This window comes from Bufo gargarizans, chromosome 1 (genome assembly GCF_014858855.1).
Source record: "Bufo gargarizans isolate SCDJY-AF-19 chromosome 1, ASM1485885v1, whole genome shotgun sequence".
NCBI classification, from domain to species: domain Eukaryota; kingdom Metazoa; phylum Chordata; class Amphibia; order Anura; family Bufonidae; genus Bufo; species Bufo gargarizans.
In genome coordinates this window covers 356,665,492-356,692,166 of record NC_058080.1, presented here as the reverse complement: position 1 = coordinate 356,692,166, position 26,675 = coordinate 356,665,492, and the positions used below count along the sequence as shown (strand labels likewise).

The following is a 26,675-nucleotide window of genomic DNA, read 5'->3' as shown; positions in this document are numbered from 1 at the left end:
ACAGCACCATACATCTTATAGTGGCTGTGCTTGGTATTGCAGCTCAGCCTCATTTGCCTAGGCCATGTCACCAATAAATGTGACATCCGAGAACTAGGAAGAGGCTGCTGCACTCACCGAGTACTGCAGCCTCTTCATACAGCGGATCGGCAGGGGTGCTGGGTCATCAGTATGTAGATCCTAGAGAACCCCCTGAGCAAGCAGTTTTCCATTAAAATCAATGGAGATTATTTTGCATTGTGTGCAGTGTGGAATCCGCACCGAAATCCACATTGTTGTTGTTCACACTAAGCATAGCACTGCAGATTACTGGAATTACAGCCAAAATCACCAGGCTCCTTACAGAAACCAGGAGTGTGAACAGAGCTTTATTTCAGCCGTGAAAATGGATGTGTCCAAACCGTTCCCGTCTGGTAAAACGTAACGCTAGTGAGAGCCTGAGGGGAAAGACATCAGGGCGTCGAATACACCCTACTTGATGACTTGGAGCAGTCCATGGCCTGCCAACAGACAGGGTGACCCGCAGGCCTGCGCACGGACTCTGGGTATTCCCGGGGAGCGAGGTGTGGGTCTCCATTCTATTTTAGCCATTCGGGACTACTCTTTCCTTCCCGCCTATTACCCTCTCATTGGAAGCTAAGGGGCCATATGAGGACACCCCGCTGGATTAGTTCGTTCGCTGTCTCTAGGCGTAGACCTTAAACGCCCCACCTCCCCCCCTCCTCCTTGTGCACGGTGGTTTGGTCCAACCTTCAGCTCATTGTTGCTTGGCGCCGGGTCCAAGATGGCGCTGTGAGGGTAGCGAGTGTGAGGAGGAGTGAGACCCTGGACCGGCGGGGAGAGGGTGTCTAGCAGTGCCGTAGTAGAAATCCCCCTTCCTGTACATAGCTGTCGGATTGGGATTAGTATGCTCTCAGGACATGGGCGAGAAGCTGGAACTCAGGCTCAAGTCGCCGGTGGGAGCCGAGCCTGCCATCTATCCGTGGCCGTTGCCTGTTTACGTGAGTTCGGGGATTGCGGCTGAGGGGAAGGCCGCAGTGGAGACGGCAGCCCTGCTTGCTGGGCGTTCTGTGCATGGCTTTGTTCGCTGGCTGGCTGTACACGTGTGACTTCCTCGCTGTGAGATGGAGACTGCTGTGTGGTTCTCGGCTGTTACATGTCACATACATTGCACAGGCTTTTATAGAAACACTTGGGGCAATGTCCTAAACCGGACACCCCTATTTAGAGTCAGAATGGTACGTTCTTAATGGTTTGATCTGCTTGACCTTTGCCCTGAGTGATAGCATGGGGAGAAGTGACAAGATGGAAGTGCAGTGTGGCACAGGCTGGTGGTGCCAGTACTGCCCTTCACCCTATACATATTTCTGGTCACTGGCTGGCTACTGTCTAGCTCTCAGCAGTACAGAGCGTTGCCCTCTTTTGGACACTTGAATGACTGAAATGTTAAATATGTTGGTTTTTACGTTTTTCGAGTGCGGTCTCATTCCAGACATCCTTTCTACCTGTTTTGTCGGTGGGACTCGAGCTTATAAGAATGTAAATCTATTTTTATCTATTCCCGCCTCCGGCTCGCGGAGGGTTAACACGGCCATGGCTTGCTATTGGCTGGGGAAAGTAAAACCTAGCGTTTACCCGCTCGATGGCAACAGTTGCTCCCCCTTCTTCTCCCCAACCTTGCCACAGGCCCTGCGCGCCGTAATGTTTTAAGGGGCCAGAGAGAGACTGCTGCAAACCAGGAGTTTAACACTTTGCTGTGAGGTGCGATGGTGGCAGACGCTTATGACCCCAAAAGGGTAGAAATGCCACGTTTCTCCCCTCAAAGCTGCGGATTGTAAGGGGGTTCTTCTAGTTCTATGCCTTCCTGCAACATTTAGAGGTGACGGGTACACCGTGGCCAGATTACCATCAAAGTGCCCACAGCAGGTTAAAAGCCATTCAGCTGGTAATGCCATGCTTCACGTTTCTGGACCATAGCCATGTTTACACTTGCCACTGTTCTTGTTTCCTTTTTTTAACCTGTTAATGACTTCATTCTCTTAATGTTGTGGCTTTATTCTGCTGCAATGTAGAGATCTGGCTTTGCAAGAGAGTGGTGGTGCCAAGAGTGCCTGACAGCTGGCACCCGGTAGAGAGCAGAATGACGGGAGGAAGTGCGGGGTATCTATTGATCCCTCCAGTCACGTGATTGGTTGGGCAGCTGTCATGTGACAGAGCTGCTCGGTCCACTCCAGCCCCAAATGTTATATCAAGACGGAGAACGACAAACACAAATGATAGGCTTTCTATGTTTAAAAAAAAACCTTTACAAATCTTTTTTCCCTTTTTAAAGTCTTAATGCTAAAGATTAAAAAAACACAGCTTTATAGGTATTTTGCTCACTTTTCAGCTTATCTGGAGCACATTTTTCCCTTTCTGTGGCCGGGCAGTGAATCGCTTAAGACAGTGAATACCTATTTTTTATAGAAAATAATATATAATGTCCTGCTCCACTGTAGAGTTAACGATCTCTATGAATGGCCTGCTTCGCTATGAGATCACTATGCTGCCATTATAAAGCCTCATGCAGACGTCTGTGAGATCCCGCACTGGCATTGTAGGAGTCATTTGTTGCTATGATGCCGTGCGCTCCTGCAATGCCAGTCTGGTATCTCACGAACCGTGTTCCACGGATGTCTGCATGAAGCTTTACATGGGTATTGCGGTAATACTTGTATATGGCATAGTAGTACATTTAGTTGGATACCCCTTTTAAGGGTGCATTCACACGACCATAAGTGTCTTGCAGTCTGCAAATTGCGGATCTGTAAAACGAAATGCAGAATGTGCAGGGCTAGCGCTATATAGAAATGCCTATTTTTGTCATGCTCTATATTCCTTGCAGGGCTGTGGAACGGAGCAACGGATGCAACACACGGTGTGCTGTCCGCAGCCCTTGTTAAGACCCATTGAAACAAATGAGTCTGATCCCATTGCGGTCGTGTGAATGCACCACTAATGGTTTTTCCAGGCTCCTAATATCTATGACCTATCCTGAGGATAGGCCATTAATATGGAATCGGAGCCGTTCCAGCACACCACACCCCCTCCGATCAGCTGTTCGCTGCAGCCTGTGATGCCAGAACTTCGACTGGAATGTGCCGAATTACTACAGCTCCCATTGAAGTGAATGGTACAGGAAGCTCTGTGCTGGGTTACCATTCATAGTGCCGAAGGGTGCAGGGGAGAGCTGATCGGTGGGGATGTCATCGCTTCTGATGCTGGCTTTGCCGTCGCTGCATCTCCCTGTCGCGTGGATAAATACTGGCTCCCGTGTCCGGGTTCTTTGATCCGCGCGACAGGGAGATGCAGCCGTGTGGGCATCAGAAGCGATGCGGGTGCCGGGGAGCAGTGTAAGTATTACCTTTATGCGGTGCCTGGGCGTTTTGGAGGAACATTATAGGAGTTGAATAACCCCTTTAAGGCAGCACATACATTTTAAATTTTCCCTCATGATGTATATGCACTAGGCCTGCACAATATATCGCCAAAGGAGTTGCAATAAATCGTCATATCGCCAATTGGCCGACCCAAAAATGCTTCAATTGTATTGCCATATTTTTCGCTTTATAAGACTAACTTTTTTCCCCCCAAAAGTGGGGGGAAATGGCAGTGCGTCTTATAAAGCGATGGTTGACTTTTTACGTGGCTGATACGGATGTATCGCCGGCCGCTATGTTACAGTGCGGGGAGGGAGGAGGCGCTGGAGGCAAGTCGTTATTTTAATGAACAAATGTTCTTCTATTTATCTGTTCTGTGCAGTGCTATTAGGAAAATGGCAAGTTTTGTATTTTGTACTTTTGCAGTAATGCAAATTTTGTAAAATGTTTTTTGAACAACACTGTGCATTACAGTTCTTGAGTTATGCATAACTACATTTCTGCATTATCAGTAATTTGTGTGTGCTTTTGCCTTGAAAATCCAAGCAAATAGACCTCTAGCACAATTCCCTTAAAATATTGCATCGCATACCGTTATCGCAATTTTTAGGCCCTAATCGCAATCACGCAAAATTCCCTTATCGTGCAGCCCTAATATCACGCGCCTGTGTGTTCAAAAGAAGCCAAAAGTGTATAGTCAAGTTAAGAATACATTTCTTATTAGGGGGTTAAAGACCAAACCAGGACTGGATGTGAAATGAAGGAACATATTCTTGCATGGTTTCTTTTGGAACCAATCCCAGTTTTGACCTTAAAGAAAATGTGTAGAAAAAAACCCTGCAGCTGCTCTGTGCTGTCGGAGCAAGGCTTAAATCTTCTGCAGCTTCATGTAAGGAAACGTACAACGTTCTTAGGTTTTTCTGTTCCTCACCATTTTCATGCTGCTTAGACATGGGGGCTCTTGGCTCTAACAGTGTTAATTATGGCATACTGCATTGGATATTGTATGTACAGTATCTCACAAAAGTGAGTACACCCCTCAGATTTTTGTATCTTTTCATGGAAAGAAGGTATGACACTTTGATACAATGTAGTCAGTGTACAGCTGTAATTTGGTGTCCTCAAAGTAACTCAACACACAGCCATTAATGTCTAAACCGGTAGCAACAAACGTGAGTACACCCCTAAGTGAAAATAGTCAAATTGTGTCCAATTAGCCATTTTCCCTCCCAGTGTCATGTGACTCATTAGTGTTACAAGGTCTCAGGTGTGAATGGGAGCAGGTTTGTTACATTTGGTGTTATCGCTCTCGCGCGCTCTTATACTAGTCACGGGAAGCACCTCATGGCAAAGAACTTTGAGGATCTGAAAAAAGAATTGTTGTTCTACATAAAGATGGCCAAGGCTATAAAAAGATTGCCAACACCCTGAAACTGAGCTGCAGCATGGTGGCCAAGACAGGTTCCACTCAGAACAGGCCTCGCCATGGTCGACCAAAGAAGTTGAGTGCACGTGCTTAGCGTCATATCCAGAGGTTGTCTTTACAAAATAGACGTATGAGTGCTACCAGCATTGCTGCAGAGGTTAAAGGGGTCCCTGCCAGCCTGTCAGTGCTCAGACCATATGCCGCACACTGCATCAAATTGCTCTGCATGGCTGTCATCCCAGAAGGAAGCCTCTTCTAAAGATGATGCACAAGAAAGACTGAGGACATGGATTACTGGAACCATGTCTTGTGGTCTGATGAGGTCGAGAAACTTATTTGGTTCAGATGGTGTCTGGCATGTGTGGTGGCAACCAGGTGAGGAGTACAGACAAGTATGTCTTGCCTACAGTCGACCATGGTGGTGGGAGCGTCATGGTTTGGAGCTGCATGACTGCTGCCGACTGGGAAGCTACAGTTCATTGAGGGAACCATGAATGCCAACACGTACTGTGACATACTGAAGCAGAGCATACGATTTCCCCCTCCCTTTGCAGTATTATAACATGATAACCACCCCAAACACACCTCTAAGACGACCACTGCCTTGCTAAAGCAACTGAGGGTAAAGGTGCTGGTCTGGCTAAGCTTGTCTCCAGACCTAAATCCTATTGAGCATCTGTGGGGAATCCTCAAATGGAAGGTGGAGGAGCGCAAGGTCTCCAGCATCCACCAGCTCTGTGATATCACCACCATGCCCAAGAGAGTTAAGGCAGTGCTGTAAAATAATGGTGGCCACACAAAATATCGTTGACACTTGGGGCACAATTTGGCTATTTTCACTTAGGGGTGTACTCGCTTATGTTGCCAGTATTTAGACATTAATGTCTGTGTTAAGTTATTTTGTGGGAACACCAAATTTACAGTGTTATACAAGATGTACACTGACTACTTTACATTGTGTAGCCACTGATCAGATCAGAACGCCTTCAGTGGTTGTCAGGACTGGACCATAGAACTGTGGATGGTCCGATGAATGGCATTTTCTTTTATCTCTTGTGCACGCCAAGGTGGGTTTATGTTGCTTACCTGGGCACAGTTGGCCCCAGGAAGCACTATGGGAGTAAATCAAGTCAGTGGAGGCTGTGTGATGAACCCAGAGTTCTGACATATAACTCTGACTCATATCGTCTACCCAAAGATACACCTCTAAATTACATGGTGTTCCCTGATGAAAGTGGCCTTTTTCATCATGATAATGCACCTTGCAGAAAATGTTCAGGGATGGGTTTGAGTTGAAGGTGTTGTCTTTCCTTCTAAATTCCCCAGATCTCAATTTGATTGAGCGTGCGTGGGATGTGCTTGAAAAAAAAAACAGCCTAATCCATGGAGCTCCACCTTGAAAATTACAGGATTTAAAGGGAATCTGTCGTCACGATTTTGGATTACAACCTGCAGTAATACATGAGTAGTACTGCACTTAAGGAGTCCAGATAGTTTTATTTTCCTCCTGCCCCCAATTTCTCCTTTTCAAGTACTTAAACTGCACAGAAAAACTGCCAGGACTGCTGTGCTAAAATAGTGACGACGTCTGTGTATGTGAACGGCGGTCCTGACAATATATTTATCTGCAACTATGAGAGCTGATGGTAGAGGAAAGGGGTACAGTAGTAAAATAAAAAGGTCATCTGGACTCCTTATCTGCAGGTACTACTCGTGTATTACTGCAGAAGGATCATCAGCGGCCAGAAGTATTAGTGCCCTGACATGGCAGTCCTGTGACCCTCCAGAAGGTCCCTGACCACCATGCCAAGTACTTGGCACTAGGGCTGAAACGATTACTCGATTGAATCAAGTAATTCGACACAAAAAAATCCTCAATGCAAATTTTTTGCATCAAAGGTTAATTTGTCATGTGACCATGGAGCGAGAGTAAAGTGCTTGCTATTACTTACCGCTATGTGGTCACCCGCCGGCCTGTACCACACTGCACTGGATCCTGACAGTCATGTCATAGTGCACGTAAGCGCGCACTATAACCCGGTGCTGTCTGACGTCACGATCCAGTGCAGCACGCAGAGAAGAGGAAGAAGGAGCTGTGGAGCAGTGCCCCTACAGGAAAGGTAAGTATTTTATTTCACTGGCGCTGGGGACATGGCACTGAAGGGGGGGCAGCCGGCAATGGATGGCATGGAGGGGTTGACTGATGGGAGTGGGGACATGGAGGAGCTGATGTGGGGGACATGGCAATGGATAGCATGGAGGCGCTGAAGACACTGGGGGATAGTGGAGCTGATGGCACTGGGGGAACGAAGGGTGTTGGGGTCTGAGTTTTTATAAAGGAAAATAGTCTATTTCATTTTTTCTTATTAGATTACTTGGTCATAAAAAATTATCGATAGAATACTCGATTACTGAAATAATCGTTTACTGCAGCCCTACTTGGCACTCTACAGTGGTAGTTGCAGCTTGGCAGTTGGAAAACAAAGGAGCTTCCTTCCTTTGTCTGCTCGGATGTTGCAGTCATAATAGTGGTATCTGAGGGGTTAAACTGCTGGCATCTGAGTTAGCGCCAGTCCTGGCAGTGAGAACCTGGTGCCTTCTATATAGCCATTATATAACACATGCAACATGTGTAACCGATACCACCGCTCACGGACATATGTTTTGCTGATGAGCACAAGACTTTAAGTTCAGATATTTAAAGAGAGACTCTCTAAGGCTGGGTTCACACCTGAGCGACTTAGAGCGCGTTCCTACGTACTGTAAAACGCTCAACAGGCAAAAACCAATGATTCCCTATGGGCATGGTTCGCACCTGAGCGTTTTACAGCACGTACGAATTAAAAACATTGGTGGCTGGCGCAGTGCTCCCTCCCCACCCAACCCTAGTATTAAAGACAATGGTGGTGCAGTGCAGGCCCCCCCCCCCCAAACCCAGTATTAATCATTGGTGGCAGTAGCCACAGGGTCCCCTCTCCCCTCTTCATTGGCGGCAGCTTCCGATCGGAGCCCCAGCTGTGTAAAGTAAAAAAATAAATAAAATAAAACCACCTAAATATTAAGAATAAATGAAAAAGAGAGAATTACAAAACAAAAGCTAAACATGTTCATTTTCAGCAGATTTGTGTAGGAATTTTTAGTTTTTTCAAAAATGAAACATCGGTATAAATTACCGGCTATCGGCCTGAAAAAGGTCAGATTATCGGTTCTAAAAAAAAATCAACATCGGTCGATCTCTACTCCTGTGTAGCCTAGAGTTTGTCTAGTAGCAGGCTCAGAATTTTCACTGCTCAGCTGACACCCCATATCTTTGATTTGACCTCCTAAACGCTCATTATAGCTCAATATTACTGATAAAAATGTGGCTTAAATATGTGTTTGACCTTTTAGTGATACAAACACAAAGTGAGTGTGTTTCCCACAGCTTGACTTTTAACCCAGTTAAAATGAGTAAAATGCAATAATAAAAAATTGCCTCAGTTAGGAGTACCTAGCCTTTAATTGTGCCAAAGGTCATTTTTCAGAAGGTGCACATTTGCCTGGGTTTACATATACCATATTTTTCAGCCTATAAGACGCATTACCCCATTTATAGTTAATGGGCTGGACTGCATCGCTGTAGCTTCCAGCAATGCCAGGTGCAACCTAGCCTTAGCATTTACTGTAGATCAGTGATAAACAACCCTGTAAGTGCTAGAAGCTTTGCAGATAGTACTTACGTGTAATTATATTACCAAATATCTGGTTTGAGTTTCTACTTAGCGACCAGAGAATCCACTGTGGGGCAGGCGCAGATGTGATATAACCTTTTGGGTATTTTTCTTCACCGTCCCATGGGGCATGCCTAACCTGTTTCGGTTATAGGTATACCTACAAGTTGTCTTTGACATTATTGTCATTCTTCGGGTTTTCTTCATGTTTTTTTAATTTTGCATCATTTTTACATAATTTTTTTTTTGCATTTCAAATTTAGCACTTTTCTTTTTACCTGTATAATTCTTTCTGAGGTAACAGCCTGTGATATTTCAGACAGTAAAATTTTTCTGTAGGTGTAAATTATATAGTTTTCATGAGACTGTCATGGTGGTTGCTGACTGCCGATGTTTCCTACTCACCGCTGCGATCCCAGGTTCCGTGTTTGGGCAAGCACTGTCCTTCCTGGCCGCCTCCATCGTTGTCCGCGTCTGGCTGCATTACAGGCAGATAGTGTCACAAAAGTGAGTACACCCCTGTTTCAATACCATAAAAAAAAATAATATTGCTATACTCGATACCACACAAAAAAACATCCGGCCCATAATCGAACAGTCCTAACCTTCCTTTTTTTTTTTTTTTTTGTGGGGGGGGGACAAAGTGACCAAAAAAGGCGAATCGCACTTTTTTTTTTTTTTTTTCTTTTATGGCGTTCACCGCAAAGGAGATATTTTAATATATTAACTTCAAGATGGTGGCTCACTCCAGACTAAATTCTGGAGCAGGTGCTGCTAGCCCAAATTGGAGGGACACCCGCCCTCTAGTGGTAATTTATAAAAGATGCTATAGTCATGGGCGAGCACACTTCATTTGGACTGGTGTAGTTGATAACATTTTATTAAATCACACTATTTATAATGCACACGTGTATGACAGAGATACAATGTACTGTAAAATGCAATAAAAGCAATTAGAAAGTAAAATCCACTGCATATAATCCGACACATCCAGATGAATCTAACCGAATCCACAGAGGTTGGTTGTATTAGCCGGAATAGTTCCTTATTTGCAAAATAACCAACTGGCTGTGTTATAACAAAGTTCTCAATAGTATTGATTGAAATCCCGTGGGGATATGAATCCACGTATGGGTACAAATATATATTGAGAATGTTGCTGTATGGGATTTCAATAGCTTCGGTATTTCGTAAGTATTCAAGTGCCGGTCTTTTGCACTAATGCAGTCCAATGACTATTTGTGTTTGTTTCAGTCCCATATATGTTATATAGTTATTTAGTTTGCAAGTTGAATCCTCTTACCTTCCTCAGCGTTGGCTGTTTATTCAGGCGAGGGTCGAGCGGCGTGGGACACTGCCGGCGTCTCGCTCCATACTCCTCCAGCCAACTTACCCGAGATCTCGCGGGAGTTCGGACGGGATTTCAGTCTATACTCAGTCTGTGTTGTCTATTGTCCGGCACAGTAGGAAGGTAGATGTCTTTTCGATTTGTTGATCTTTATTTAAATTGTTTTCAGCTGTCCTTTATTTCAATTTAATAGCATGGCCATGCTTATGACTGCGGAGGTGCTGCTTCATCAGTGGTATTGCAACACCTGTTTACCTCCGCCTTTTATTTCATAGGGAGCACCAAAGTGTGGATAGCTGGATTTCCTTTTGAAAAAGGGACCGTTCATGTGTTTTTTGTGCGTCTTTTTTTTTTTATGTACATATGCGGGTTTTTTTTATGCTATATATTCCTTATAACCTTGTGGACATCTTGTATAATAATATTTTCATTTATGATTGCCTTCCAGAGTTATATCATTTTTAAAGTTTGACGTCACATGATATATGATGTCCAACTGTATATGGCTATATCATAACATCAATCATTTTGGGTCAATCTTCTAAGTGCATTCTATACTTTCACTAATCGAAATGTTAAAATATAAAATTACAATATGAATTATAATAAAATTAAAATTCGAGAATAAGTTGATAACTAATCCTTTTATCGTATATGATAATCATAATCTTTCTTATAGGGTCTTATAGTCCATCCATATAATCGCATATCATATTATGCAGAACTTTGGGACAATCTGCCACAGGGATTGCCTCAGAACAAAACCAATTTGTTGGTATGAGGTTGGATCAATATCCCATCCAACCTCATATATACCAACAAATTGGTTTTGTTCTGAGGCAATCCCTGTGGCAGATTGTCCCTACCAAAATTCTGCACTTAGAAGATTGACCCAAAATGATTGTTATGATATAGCCATATACAGTTATAGGCATCATATATCATGTGAGGTCAAACTTTAACCACCTCCCGATCGCCTAACGCACGGATGCGTCCGGAAGGTGGTTGATTTACTCCTGGACGCATCCGTGCGTCATCTCGCGAGACGCGAGATTTCGGTCACAGCCGGCCCGCACATGCACATCGCGGGCCGGCAAAAGTTAAAGGAGCATTTCGTCAGCAACCTGCCAGCCAATGATCGCGGCTGGCAGGTTGCTGATTTTAAAAAAATCCAATCGGAAGCCACATAGCAGATCATATTAGTAAATATGATCTGTTATATGGCTTCCCTGCTCCTCTGCTGGTCCTTTTCGTCGGTTGGATCCAGCAGAGGAGCAGGCTTCACAGTGAGTACACCAAACACCACACACTAGCCCCAGATCATCCCTCTGCCACCCAATTAACCCTTTGATTGCCCCTGTCAATCACTAGTGAAAGGAAAAAGGTGATCAGTGCAAACTCACTTTTTTTTTTTCACTGGTATTGACTGTTAGGTTTTAGGATAGTTTAGGCCCCTTGGTTAGGTAGTTTAGGGATCAGTTAGCGCCCAGCCCACTGCACCGCAGTCCCTTATTCGCTGATTAGCGTATCGCTAATCAGCATTTGTACTTTTATAGTATCTGGAAGTGATCAAAACTGATCACAGTCAGATCTATAATTGTATTAGTGTCACTTTAGTTCGCCCTCCACCCAAAACGCAGTGTTTGCCCGATCAGGCCTGATCGGTCGCCCACACGTGCGTTCACCCACGCCCGCCCCACCGCAGTGACAAAAAAAATATATTTTTTGATCACTGCAAATTCACTTTACACGTGCTGCGGCGATAAAAAAAAACAGTTTTGATATTTTTTATCAACCGCAGCGGCCTCCGGTACTTTGCTAGACTCCCATTTGTAAGACAAGCTTGCTTTTTTTCTTGGGTAGTCTCAGGGAATACCCCTAAATTTAGTTGCCCAAATGTCAAACGGGGTATTCTTCTGAAGAGGCCTACAGGCTTCTGACCCAGTCGGATGAGGAATGGGAACCCTCATCTGATGAATCTAGCGGGTCAGAATATGAACCTGTAGAAAGCAGTGGCTCTCTGCCCCAAAGTTCGGACGAGGAGGCTGAGGTCCCTGATAGCACCAGGCGTACCCGGCCTCGTGTCGCTAGACCGCAGGTTGCGCAGGATCCGCTTCAAGAGCAGCAGAGTGGGGCTGGTGCTGTCGGATTACGTGGTGAGGCATACACCAGCAGCGCAGCCCTTCCTGGACCTAGTACCAGCACTGCCGTAGAACATGGTGAAGTAGCGAGCACCAGAAGGGCAGTTGAAGGTGGCACATGCAGTAGTTACCCCGTCGCAGCCACCGCAAAGATGTGCCCGTAGAGCCCCTAGAATCCCTGAGGTGCTGGCAAACCCTGATTGGCAGTCCCCAACTTCAGCCGCACCTGTAGTTCCCCCTTTCACCGCCCAGTCTGGAGTTCGGGTTGAGACAGCTCAGATCGGTTCGGCCCTGGGATTTTTTGAGCTGTTCTTGACTGCGGAGCTCTTAGACTTAGTTGTGGCAGAAACAAATCGGTATGCCACACAATTTATAACCGCCAACCCGGGAAGCTTTTATGGCCAGCCTTTCCGGTGGAAACCAGTCCAAGTTTCCGAAATTAAAATTTTTTGGGGCCTTCTCCTCAACATGGGTCTAACTAAAAAGCATGAATTGCAGTCATATTGGTCCACGAACCCAATTCATCACATGCCCATGTTCTCTGCTGCTATGTCCAGGACACGATTTGAGACCATCCTGCGTTTCCTGCACTTTAGCGACAACACCACCTCCCGTCCCAGAGGCCACCCAGCTTTTGACCGGCTCCACAAAATCCGGCCCCTCATAGACCATTTCAACCAGAAATTTGCAGATTTGTATATCCCAGAGCAAAACATCTGCGTAGACGAGTCCCTGATACATTTTACCGGGCGCCTTGGCTTCAAACAATACATCCCAAGCAAGCGCGCCCGGTATGGGGTCAAATTGTATAAGCTCTGTGAAAGGGCCACAGGCTATACCCACAAATTTCGTGTCTATGAGGGAAAAGATCAGACCCTGGAGCCGGTCGGTTGCCCTGACTACCTGGGGAGCAGTGGGAAGACAGTCTGGGACTTGGTGTCACCCTTATTCGGCAAGGGGTACCATCTTTATGTGGACAATTTCTACACAAGTGTGGCCCTCTTTAGGCATTTGTTTCTAGAACAGATTGCCGCCTGTGGCACCGCGCGAACTAGTCGCGCGGGCTTCCCCCAACGGCTCGTTAGCACCTGTCTTGCAAGGGGGGAGAGGGCTGCCTTGTGTAACGAAGAACTGCTCGCGGTGAAATGGAGAGACAAGCGTGACGTTTACATGCTCTCCTCCATTCACGCATACACGACAATACAAATTGAGCGAGCAACCCGTGTCATTGAAAAGCCCCTTTCAGTCCACGACTATAACCTTCACATGGGAGGGGTGGACTTCAATGACCAGATGTTGTCTCCGTATTTAGTTTCCCGCAGAACCAGACGCTGGTATAAGAAGGTGTCTGTATATTTAATTCAATTGGCTCTGTATAATAGTTTTGTTCTCTACAGTAAGGCTGGGAGAACAGGATCCTTCCTCAAATTTCAGGAAGAGATCGAGAACCTCCTGTACCCAGGAGGTTCCGTGGCCCCATCCACCAGTGTAGTTAGCCGTCTACACGAGCGACATTTCCCCAATGTCGTTGCTGGTACCTCAACCCAACTGTCACCCCGAAAAAGATGTTGTGTCTGTAGCAGAAGTGAAATAAGGTGTGACACCCGCTATTTCTGTCCTGACTGTCCTGACCACCCTGCCCTATGCTTAGGGGAGTGTTTCTGGAAGTACCACACACAGGTACACCTAGCATAGGGATCACATCTCACCAGGACAGGCACACAGGGCTATTAGGGCCCATTCACTCACAGCTGCTCCAAACGTCTCCTTTCACCTGGGACAAAGTGCATAACGCACTTCGCCACATCTTTGGGCGATTTGCGCTTTGCACATTGACCCATGGGGAAGGAGAGGTTTGTTCTATAAAGGTAGAAAAAAAAAAAAAAAAACACCAGTAAGCAAAAAGGTTAATGTTTAGTTCAAAAAGTTAAAGTTTATATGTTCTGTTCCAAAGTTTATAAAATTATTGCGTTGCGGCCTGGTTTTTCCTTTTTTGGTTTTTTACCTTCCAGGTGGACCGACCGATCGACTAGCTGCAGCACTGATGTGCATTCTGACAGAAGCATTGCGCTGCTGTCAGATTACACGCAAGTCGGTGTATGCGGCGCTGCAAGACGAGATTTCTACTCTGCAGTAAAAGATACGTTTGCCAAGGCATACGAGCTGAGGAGGCGGTGGCGTTCCTATGCGTTGGCGTTCCTATGCGTTGGCAAACACTTTGTATATAAAAATAAAATAAAATTCCCGGCAATGATTTATTAATCCACATCGATTGATGTGAGTGGTGAAATCTCGTTTGCCAGGGCATACGAGCTAAGTGGGTATGGATGTTGGGCGGAGCTCCTATGTCCTGGCAGACGCCTTTCCCCTCTTTTTTTTTTTTTGGCAGAGATTTTTTCATCCACATTGATTGAAGAAATCTGTGCCGTTCATTTTTTTTCTTTCAGCCCAGAGGCTGAACGGAAAAAAAAATCTCATTACCTGTATGCTCAATATAAGGAGAATAGCAGAAACTCCTAATGCTGGCCATACATGTAATGATTGCGGAGACCCTCAAATGCCAGGGCAGTACAAACACCCCACAAATGACCCCATTTTGGAAAGAAGACACCCCAAGGTATTCGCTGAGGAGCATATTGAGTCCATGAAAGGTTTAAATTTTTGTCCCAAGTTAGCGGAAAGTGAGACTTTGTGAGAAAAAACTAAAAAAATATAAATTTCCGCTAACTTATGCCAAAAAGTTATATGAACTCGCCAGGCCCCTCATTGAATACCTTGGGGTGTCTTCTTTCCAAAATGGGGTCACTTGTGGGGTAGTTATACTGCCCTGGCAATTTAGGGGCCCAAATGTGTGAGAAGTACTTTTCAATCAAAATGTGTAAAAAATGGCCTGCGAAATCCGAAAGGTGCACTTTGGAATATGTGCCCCTTTGCCCACCTTGGCTGCAAAAAAGTGTCACACATCTGGTATCGCCGTACTCAGAAGAAGTTGGGGAATGTGTTTTGGGGTGTCATTTTACATATACCCATGCTGGGTGAGGGAAATATCTTGGCAAAAGACAACTTTTCCCATTTTATTTTTTTTAATACAAAGTTGGCATTTGACCAAGATATTTCTCTCACCCAGCATGGGTATATGTAAAATGACACCCCAAAACACATTCCCCAACTTCTCCTGAGTACGGCGATACCAGATGTGTGACACTTCTTTGCAGCCTAGGTGGGCAAAGGGGCACATATTCCAAAGTGCACCTTTCGGATTTCACCGGTCATTTTTTACAGATTTTGATTGCAAAGTACTTCTCACACATATGGGCCCCTAAATTGCCAGGGCAGTATAACTACCCCACAAGTGACCCCATTTTGGAAAGAAGACACCCCAAGGTATTCCGTGAGGGGCATGGCGAGTTCCTAGAATTTTTTACTTTTTGTCGCAAGTTAGTGGAATATGAGACTTTGTAAGGAAAAAAAAAATAAAAAATCATCATTTTCCGCTAACTTGTGACAAAAAAATAAAAAGTTCTATGAACTCACTATGCCCATCAGCGAATACCTTTAGGGTGTCTACTTTCCGAAATGGGGTCATTTGTGGGGTGTTTGTACTGTCTGGGCATTGTAGAACCTCAGGAAACATGACAGGTGCTCAGAAGGTCAGAGCTGCTTCAAAAAGCGGAAATTCACATTCTTGTACCATAGTTTGTAAACGCTATAACTTTTACCCAAACCATTTTATTTTATTTTTTTGCCCAAACATTTTTTTTTTTTATCAAAGACATGTAGAACAATAAATTTAGCGAAAAATTTATATATGGATGTTTTTTGCAAAATTTTACAGCTGAAAGTGAAAAATGTCATTTTTTTTTTGCCCAAAAATCGTTAAATTTCGATTAATAACAAAAAAGGTAAAGATGTCAGCCGCAATGAAATACCACCAAATGAAAGCTCTATTAGTGAGAAGAAAAGGAGGTAAAATTCATTTGGGTGGTAAGTTGCATGACCAAGCAATAAACGGTGAAAGTAGTGTAATGCCGAAGTGTAAAAAGTAGCCTGGTCATGAAGGGGGTTTCAGCTAGCGGGGTTAAAGTGGTTAAAATGATATAACTCTGGAAGGCAATCGTAAATGAAAATTATATTTATACAAGATGTCCACAAGGTTATAAGGAATATATAGCATAAAAAACGCATATGTACAAAAAACGCATGAACGGTCCCTTTTTCAAAAGGAAATCCAGCTAGCCACACTTTGGTGCTGCCTATGAAATAAAAGGCGGAGGTAAACAAGTGTTGTAATACCACTGATGAAGAGAAGACTAGTTCCCGAAACGCGTCTGGGCCAGATCGCACACCTGTAAAGCAGCACCTCCACAGTCATAAGCATGGCCATGCTATGAAATTGAAATAAAGGACAGCTGAAAACGATCGAAATAAAGATCAACAAACCGAAAAGACATCTACCTTCCTACTGTGCCGGACAATAGACAACACAGACTGAGTATAGACTGAAATCCCGTCCGAACTCCCGCGAGATCTCGGGTAAGTTGGCTGGAGGAGTATGGAGCGAGACGCCGGCAGTGTCCCACGCCGCTCGACCCTCGCCTGAATAAACAGCCAACGCTGAGGAAGGTAAGAGGATTCAACTTGCAAACTAAATAACTATGTAACATATATGGGACTGAAACAAACACAAATAGTCATTGGACTGCATTAGCGCAAAAGACCGGCACTTGAATACTTACGAAATACCGAAGCTATTGAAATCCCATACAGCAACAGTCTCAATATATATTTGTACCCATACGTGGATTCATATCCCCACGGGATTTCAATCAATACTATTGAGAACTTTGTTATAACACAGCCAGTTGGTTATTTTGCGAATAAGGAACTATTCCGGCTAATACAACCAACCTCTGTGGATTCGGTTAGATTCATCTGGATGTGTCGGATTATATGCAGTGGATTTTACTTTCTAATTGCTTTTATTGCATTTTACAGTACATTGTATCTCTGTCATACACGTGTGCATTATAAATAGTGTGATTTAATAAAATGTTATCAACTACACCAGTCCAAATAAAGTGTGCTCGCCCATGACTATAGCATCTTTTAGAGATATTTTAATAGTTTGGACTTTTCGGATGTGGCAATATGTAATATTTTATTTCTTTTTTTTTAATCTAAAATTGGGCAAGGGGGTGATTTATACTTAATATTTTGGTGTGTGATTATTTTTTTTTATAACTTTATATTTTTTATTTATTTAATAACTATTCCTCCCCCCCCCCCCCCTTCCTTAGGGGCCAGAACCTGGGATCTTTTAATCCTTTGTCTATTCACCCTAATAGATCTCTATTGGGGTGAATAGGATGTGCTCACGGCAGCTGGAAGCGTCCTGGCTGCCATAGTAACCGATCAGAGCCCCGGGATTACACTGCTGGGGCTCTGAAAAGAAGCTGCCACTGCACCACCAATGAGAGGAGGTGAGGGAACTCTGTGTGGCCACTGCCACAAATGATTAATACTGGAGAGGGCGCACTGCGCCACCAATGATAATTAACGTTTAAAGGGATTCTGTCATCAGAAATGAGGTCTATAACCTAAACATATGGCGATGTCCCTAAAGTGACTTATCAAATGCGCCTGTGGCTCTATAATCATAAACGGTTTATATCACCTGTCACTCACTTCAAAATGTGTCAAAGGGGACGTCTCATGGTGAAGGGTGCCCGGCTGCAGCCATCTCATTTAGATGCCCAGCGCCACCCTCTGAAGTGAAATCGCAGCCCTCCCTTTCATTAGATCCGCCTACCTCAGTTCATCGCCGCCACCATCATCCGCTCGCATCAGCCAGGTCCCGCGCGTGCGCACTACGTATAGGGATCTGGCTCAAGCGAGCGGACGTTAGAGAGGCGGCGATGAACTGAGGGTGGCGCTGGGCACCTAAACGAGATGGCTGCCGCCTCTCTAACGTCCGCTCGCTTGAGCCAGATCCCTATATAAGTAGTGCGCACGCGCGGGACCTGGCTGAAGCGAGCGGACGTTAGAGAGGCAGCAATGAACTGAGGGTGGCGGATCTAATGAAAGGGAGGGCTGCGATTTCACTTCAGAGGGCAGCGCTGGGCACCTAAACGAGATGGCTGCAGCCGGGCACCCTTCACTATGAGACGTCCCCTTGGACACATTTTGAAATGAGTGACAGGTGATATAAACCTGTTTTTTATGATTATAGAGCCACAGGCGCATTTGATAAAGTCACTTTAGGATTCAGTGTATTACTAGGGACATCGCCATATGTTTAGGTTATAGGCCTCGTTTCTGATGACCGAATCCCTTTAATTATACAAATACAGCTGGCAGCAGAAACACATTGCCGGCACCCTGCCTCTGACAGGGCGCTGTGATCAGCGCTAGTCAATTGCAGCGGATTGCAGCGCCCTGTCAGAGGCAGGGTGCCGGCAATGTGTTTCTGCCGCCGCCTGCATTTGTAATGCTACTTTCACACTGGCGTTTTGGCTTTCTGTTTGTGAGATACGTTTCAGGGCTCTCCCAAGCGGTCCAAAATGGATCAGTTTTGCCCAAATGCTTTCTGAATGGAAAAGGATCCACTCAGAATGCTTGTTTGCCTCTGTTCCGCCTCCATTCCGCTCTGGAGGCAGACACAAAAATGCTGCTTGTTTTGGTGTCCGCCTGACGATGCTGAGGCAAACGTATCCGTCCTGACACACAATGTAAGTCAAAGGGGACGGATCAGTTTTCACTGACTCAATGCAAAACGGAACCCCCCCCCATATTGACTTTCAATGGTGTTCAAGACAGATCCGTTTGGCCAATGTTAAAGATAATACAAACGGATCCGTTTTGAACAGTTGTATTATCAGTGCGGATCCATATGCGCAGATCCATGACAGAGCCGCACCAAACACGAGTGTGAAAGTAGCCTTAAACGTTAGTTATCATTGGTGGCCACAGCCACAGGGAGAGACTGCTTCCTTGTTCCCTGTGCTGCTGAGGGAACATGGCGCACGCTGAGAGCAGCGCGATACATGTTCTCTGATACTAGGCTATGCAGTAGCAGAGCCTAGTAGCGATAAGACAAATCCTGGTATCCTATCGATACCGGGCTAAAAGTGTTGATTATCGAAAGTTCGATACCCGAAACAACCCTACACCCCTGACATTTTTGTAAATGTTATTGTATCTTTTCATGGGACAACACAGAAGAGATGACACTCTGATACAATGTACAGCAGTCAGTGTACAGCACACCAAATTTACACTAACAGACATTAATGGTTTAAACCGCTGGCAACAAAAGTGAGTACACCCCTAAGTAAAAACTTGTGCCCGATTAGACATTTTCCCTCCCCATTGTCATGTGACTGGTTAGTGTTACAAGGTCTTAGGTGTTAACTGTTACATTTGGTGTTTATCGCTAGGGATGAGCAAATCGACTTCAGATGGTTCATCCGAAGTCCATTCGCATAAAACGTTGTTTTTAATACAGTACGAAGCGGGAGCTCTGTACTGTATTGGCTCTGATGAACCTAAGTTATTACTTTGTGTAATAACTTTGGGAATTAATTTTTACTGTACAAAACCTTGATGCCGAACTCTGGGTTCCAAGGTGCCGTGCTCTGACCCATTACTTGTAGGACTAACTCCGCTTCTGCCTTATACTTGGCCCTGCACTGTCGCTCCTGGTTATGTCTTGGACTTTTGACTACATCCTTACCGCTGGTACTTCGTAGTCCCCCTGAACCAGGTGCTTCGTGTGCCAATACTCCTCAAAAGGTAGTGACCTGGTGTTCCTCTAGGAAAGTCTACCTCACAATCTGGAGTACTATGGAGGATCAGACGTTCACTTAGACAACACTCTTACAGGAGGTTGGTCACATGGCACAGTGGGTTTCACACTCGCTGGTTCGTGACAGTGACTGATAAAATCTATGATGATCACCGGTCGGCACTGCGGTGTAATAGCGTAGTAGTGCACGTGTCCGTGGGCTGGCGTCCTGGAGAACAGCAATGTAGAAAGGACCGGCACTCGCACAAAGTAGCTTTTTTAGATGCTTGATTTGTCACATACCAGTAGTGACGTGTTTCAGCACAGGACGTGCCTTCATCAGACCATGTACATCTACATACAAATCGCCCATTTAAATAAACCACCCACATACGAAGGAACTGACGTTAGTATGAAAACACTGCCCCAAGTGAAAAAAATTCACACAAAAAAAAGGCAAACCGACAACACGTGTCTTAAAGATAGTCCATGTGATGTATGTTAGAATTCACATTTGTACCATATTTCAATTCTGCTAAAAGAAAAACAAATAAAATAGTGTTAGCGACTTAGTTCATAGGAAACCATACACATTGTAATCACGGTTGAGGCCTCTTGGCTCCATCGTTTGTAACAGATGGATCCAGTAAGCCTCCCTTTTAAGTAACAACTTATTTCTATCTCGCCCCCCACCCCCCATTTAGGTGATGGTATGTACGGGGCATGTGACAGCCGATATGTCCCTGCGGTTTATTGTATGTAGGTAAAACCTCTGAGAATGAAAGATAGGCTGAGCAAACACAAGTCCACCATAAGGAAGGGTAATTTATTACTGCCTATACCACATCATTTCCATCAGCAGAAACGCACTATAGGGCAATTACGTTTAAAAGGGAGGCTTACTAGTTCCATCGGTTACAAACGATGGAGCCAAGAGGCCTCAACCATGATTACAGTGTGTATGGTTTCCTACAGTCGGGTCCATAGCTATTGGGACATGGACATCATTCTAACATTTCTGGCTCTATACACCACCACAATGGAGTTGAAATGAAACAAACAATATGTGCTTTAACTGCAGACTGTCAGCTTTAATTTGAGGGTATTTACTAGGGATCGACCGATATTGATTTTTTTTTAGGGCCGATACCGATAATTTGTGAACTTTCAGGCCGATAGCCGATAATTTATACCGATATTCTGGGAATTTTCATTTAAAAAAAAAATAATTCCCGCAAATCTGCTGAAAATTAATGTTATTGTTAGTGTATTTTATTTATTTTTTTCTAAATCTTTCTTTTTCATTTATATTTAATATTTTGGTGTTTTTATTTTTGTAACTTTTTTATTTTTTTACTAACTTTTAGCCCCCTTAGGGACTAGAACCCTTGTCCTATTCACCCTGATAGAGATCTATCAGGGTGAATAGGAGCTCACGCTGTCCCTGCTGCTGTGTGCTTTGTGCACACAGCAGCATGGAGCTTATCATGGCAGCCAGGGCTTCAATAGCGTCCTGGCTGCCAGGGTAACCGATCGGAGCCCCAGCATTACACTGCTGGGGCTCCGATCGGAGGAGCAGGGGAGAGGGGATCCTGGGGGGGGGGCCGCCACCACTGCTTAATACTGGGGGGGAGGGGGGCGCACTGCGCCACCAATGCTTAATACTGGGGGAGCTTGGGGGGGAGGCGCACTGCGCCACCAATGTCTAATACTGGGGGGCTTGGGGGGGGGGGGGGGGGGCGCACTGCGCCACCAATGAAGCTTAATCTCTAATTTATTCATATACAGGAGGCGGGAGCTGCAGGATCACATAGCCGGCTCCCGGCCTCTATGAGCAGTAGCTGCGATCCGCGGCACCTGAGGAGTTAACTACCGCAGATCGCAGCTACTGCTCAGAGGCCGGGAGCCGGCTATGTGATTCTGCAGCTCCCGCCTCCTGTATATGAATAAATGAGAGATTAAGCTTCATTGGTGGCGCAGTGGCCATAGCTCCTCCCCCTCCTCTTGTCCCCTGTCCTCCCATTGGCTGCAGCAGCAGCACAGGGGGAGGAGACACTGCTTCCTTCTCCCCTGTGCTGCTGCTGAGGGAACACGGAGAGCGCTGAGAGCAGCGCGATATGTGTTCCCAATACGCTATCGGAATAAATACCGATAGCGTTCAAAATCCTGAATATCGGCCGATAATATCGGTAAATCCGATAATCGGTCGATCCCTAGTATTTACATCCAAATCAGGTGAACTGTGTAGGAATTACTAACAGTTTGCATATGTGGTCAAGCGTGTGGCACTACTGCCCCATTGACACTGGGAACCCTGAAATTCCTGTTCTCATGATTGTTGGGGTGCCACCAGTCGAATCGCCAACGATTTATAGTTTATCACCTATCCTGTGGATAGAAGATAAATGTTTGTGGGCCAGGCCCTTTGGTAAGGAATAGTTGTAAATGATGAGGTGGGCAAATGTACTTACAAGTATTGGAAGCGCCCTGGTATCATATTATACAATGGGTGGGGGGACATTTAATAAGCATGTTGCGCCAGAATTATGGAGTCAAATGCACCAAAAAGCATGCAGTTTATATTTGTGCGAAATATATCAACAGTTTTCTACAGAATTTGAACCATGAAGAATCCCGCCAGAAACCATTTCAAAATTTCAGTGGGCGGGGCTATCAAACTGGCGCATATTACACCTCATTTATCTTCCTCCTATCGGTTGAAATGGCTCATTGTTGTGGACAATTAAGGCCCCTTTCACACAGGCGAGTTTTCCGCGCGGGTGCAATGCGTGATGTGAACGCATAGCACCCGCACTGAATCCTGACCCATTCATTTCAATGGGTCTGTGTACATGAGCGTTGTTTTTCACGCATCAGTTCTGTGTTGCATGAAAATCGCGGCATGTTCTATATTCACTGTGTAAGCAAGTGTGGGTGCGATGCGTTTTTCACTGATGGTTGCTAAGAGATGTTGTTTGTAAACATTCAGTTTTTTATCACGCGTGTGAAAAACGCATCAAAACGCATTGCACCCGCGCGGACAAAGCAACCGAACGCAATCGCAGACAAAACTGTCTGAACTTGCTTGCAAAATAGTGCGAGTTTCACTGAACGCACCTTGAACGCATCCGGACCTAATCCGGCACGCTCTTGTGAAAGGGGCCTAAGTCATGGATCTGCACAAACGCTTCCGTTCAGATGATACAACCGCATGCATCCATTCAGAACTGATCCGTTTGTATTATCTTTAACGCAAGCAGCGTTTTGGTGTCCGCCTCCAAAGCGGAACGGAGCCAAACTAATGCATTCTGAGCGGATCCTATTTCAGAATGCATTAGGGCAAAACTGATCCGTTTTGGACCGCTTGTGAGAGCCCATGACGGATCTCAGAAACTGAAACCAAAACGCCAGTGTGAAAGTAGCCTAAACCAGCTTATGTGGTGGTGTTTTGTGTAAAAAAGTTGCATTTATGGCATAAAGAGGCGACTTTTCGTCAAAGTTGCGTTTATGAAAAGAAAATTTTTCGGGGGAACCAATGACTGGTAACATAGTACATAAGGCCAAAAAGACATTTGTCCATCCAGTTCGGCCTGTCATCCTGCAAGTTGATCCAGAGAAAGGCAAAAAAGAAAACTTGAGGTAGAAGCCAATTTTCCTCACTTTAGGGGAAAAATTCCTTCCCGCCTCCAATCAGGCAATCAGCATAACTCCCTGGAGCAACGACCCCTCTCTAGCAGCTATAGCCTGTAATATTAGACTCCAAAATTAAAATACATTTTTATCTAATATAAATTAGCTAAGGCCTCTTTCACACTTGCGTTGTCGGGATCCGGCGTGTACTCCACTTGCCGGAATTACACGCCGGATCCGGAAAAACGCAAGTGTACTGAAAGCATTTGAAGACGGATACGTCTTCAAAATGCTTTCAGTGTTACTATGGCAGCCAGGACGCTATTAAAGTCCTGGTTGCCATAGTAGTAGTAGGGAGCGGGGGAGCGGTATACTTACCGTCCGTGCGGCTCCTGGGGCGCTCCAGAATGACGTCAGAGCGCCCCATGCGCATGGATGACATGCCATGCGATCACGTCATCCATGCGCGTGGGGCGCCCTGACGTCACTCTGGAGCGCCTCGGGAGCCGCACGGACGGTAAGTATACTGCTCCCCACTACACTTTACGATGGCTGCCAGGACTTTAGCGTCCCGGCAGCCATGGTAACCATTCAGAAAAAGCTAAACGTCGGATCCGGCAATGCGCCGAAACGACGTTTAGTTTAAGGCCGGATCCGGATCAATGCCTTTCAATAGGCATTAATTCCGGATCCGGCCTTGCGGCAAGTTTTCAGGATTTTTGGCCGGAGCAAAAACTGCAGTATTTTCTCCGGCCCAAAAACGTTCCGGTCCTGAACTGAAGACATCCTGATGCATCCTGAACGGATTTCTCCCCATTCAGAATGCATTAGGATAAAACTGATCAGGATTCTTCCGGCATAGAGCCCCGACGACGGAACTGTATGCCGGAAGAAAAGAACGCAGGTGTGAAAGAGCCCTAATCAACAGTGTTTTGTCACAAAACTGACTTTCAACAAAAACAAAATGTCTCGAGTCAAAGACAAAAGTCTCAATTTACCAGTGAAAATGTTGCAAATATTTTTCAAAAGTGGCAAATGTGGTCTGGCAAGGTTGGCTGAAATGGAGCATTTCTGTATAAAGTTACATTTGAGTGCTATTGGCGTTAAAATGCAGCAAATCAAGAGAAATAGGCAGATAACTAAGTTTATTAAAAAAAGTCATATTTCAAAAGCGACGTGTGCCTTTTCATATGAGGTGAAACAAAATGCCACTTTTTAATTTGTAATGTTCGTGTTTGCTGCAGATTACTCCATTATTGCTAAATGTCCACCAATGTTGTACGTGATACAGTACTCTTTATATCCCTTGGATGGTCAATAATGAGTTAACATGCCTGCCGTTGCTCTTGTAATCTTGGCTAACTTGTTTAGGCACAGCTTTTATTTGAGACAGTGTTGGCATATGTGGGGCACACCCATAACGCCCTGCACACCATGTATTGTTCAACCTTGTTGTAGGGTGTCTAAATTATTAAAGGTGACCTAGGCTCAAGCAGAACACTGAGAAGTTACATTCAGTGCCCACAGGTCGGCCGTATTCCCTGTGTAGCTTATAGCACACTGGCTGAGAGCGCCAGTCATATGTAAAGGCTTAGTGATTACCTTCCCTCCTTTCTTATAGAACTAGAATCCCTCTGCAAAAGTGAATTCCAAATAATGAAATGAGGGCCTGTTCACATTAAGTTTTGTGCGCTATCATTTCCATAGCTAGACAAAAGCCAAAAGTGTCTTTTTGGCCTCCCCCTGGCCAGCTTATGTCCACATTCCCCAAAAAGATTGGAATAGCAAGATTGGAGTCTTGCGAACCAAACCGCATGGCTTTTAATGGGTTTCAAAATGGCATATGGATGATTGTCGGCCTCCAGTGAAGTCATATATGGATGGCTGTCAGAAGTCCCCTCCCCACCTCTTCAGCTGCCCCATTCCCTGGAGTAGATGTGCAGTGACTATCCATCTGCTTCAGAGCCCCATACACAGTAGGTATGGCTGAACTGTTCTACACACACATCTGGTAGCCCCCCGCTACATTTTAACGGTGAGCCGCCCCACCGTAGCAAGTCTGTCTTTCTACCCTTGCACACCTTCATAGCACGTGGTGGTCCACAGTTTCCACGTCTATTGTTTGCAGTGGTGTTATTTGTCTGCTCACGATACTTTCACCACAGCAGCACTCAAACAGATCACAAATACTGCCACCTTTGGCCCGAAAGCTAATAATTATCTTTTTTTGCAATTGTGATAAATCGCCCCTTTTACCCATACCAGGGGGTGAAATAAAGTATCTTTTAATCACTTTTTGTGGCACTTTTTTATTTTAAAATTTTTGCCGCATCAGTAAATTATTTATTTTTGGAACAAAAATGCAAACGAATGCCCAAGTCATCGGAAACTGTTGTCTTAGTCAACCTGTGCACTTTAAATGTACGCCAAAACAACCTTATTCTGGTGCCAGTTATTTATTTATTATTTTGCAGGTTTCCCTTAGTTAAAAAAAAAGAGATAAAAAAAGCCCCTACAGACAGCCAAACATAAGACAAACACACCCTCAGCTTGAGAACATGGCTGATACAATGTGAGGCTGGGATGTCAATGTTAGTGCTAGTGGTGGGCTAGGCAAGATTAAAAACGTGAGGGATAGAGTAGGGTATTAACATAATGAATGTACTAACCCTAGTAAAACCCTACTTGCCGTAGTCCGCCCTATTGATATATCCAGAGGACGGGGTTCAAAAAACCCTGCAAGGGGTGGCCCAGACAGGAACTCTGATCCTATGCTGAAAGCCCTAATAAGGCCATAATCAGCGACAAAAAGACTAAGTATCCGATGGATAATATTAGATTATAACCACACATTGAATAGGACTGAAGGATAAATAACACAGGCCCAATCAAGTGAGAAAAGAAAAATACTCAATGTCCCAACGCGTTGCCTCAACATAAGCCCCAAGATTCTTCAGGGGCCACGGGCGTAGTAATGGTTGCCCCAACTGGCGTATGGCCCAACGGCTGGGGGATAGCTGTATAACGGCTACAGTCAGTCTGTGGCTGAGCCTGAAACGCAACAACAAGACAAAAAACCACATAAATATAGTAACCATAAGTATAGTAACCAATCAATCGCCACCAACCATCCAAAATGGGACGGGGGAACAGTGACTGTAGACCCAAATGCAGAGAGGACCCGCTGTAGTGGTGTCCGCCAGGGTAGATGGATCGGC

General features: G+C 45.1%; 1 protein-coding gene across 5 annotated transcripts in view; it reads left to right on the top strand.

The window, feature by feature from the left end:
• Positions 1–587: 587 nt before the first annotated feature.
• Positions 588–26,675, top strand: part of DOT1L (DOT1 like histone lysine methyltransferase) — a 167,338-nt gene continuing 141,250 nt past the window's right edge. For 2 of the 5 annotated variants that reach the window (XM_044268984.1, XM_044268978.1), the window contains exon 1: positions 588–1,001. In XM_044268984.1, coding sequence (XP_044124919.1) covers positions 921–1,001 — 81 coding nt within the window. In that variant the 5' untranslated portion in view covers positions 588–920. The remainder of the gene's footprint in view (positions 1,002–26,675) is intronic. The other 3 variants (XM_044268995.1, XM_044268990.1, XM_044268999.1) reach the window with 2 other exon arrangements.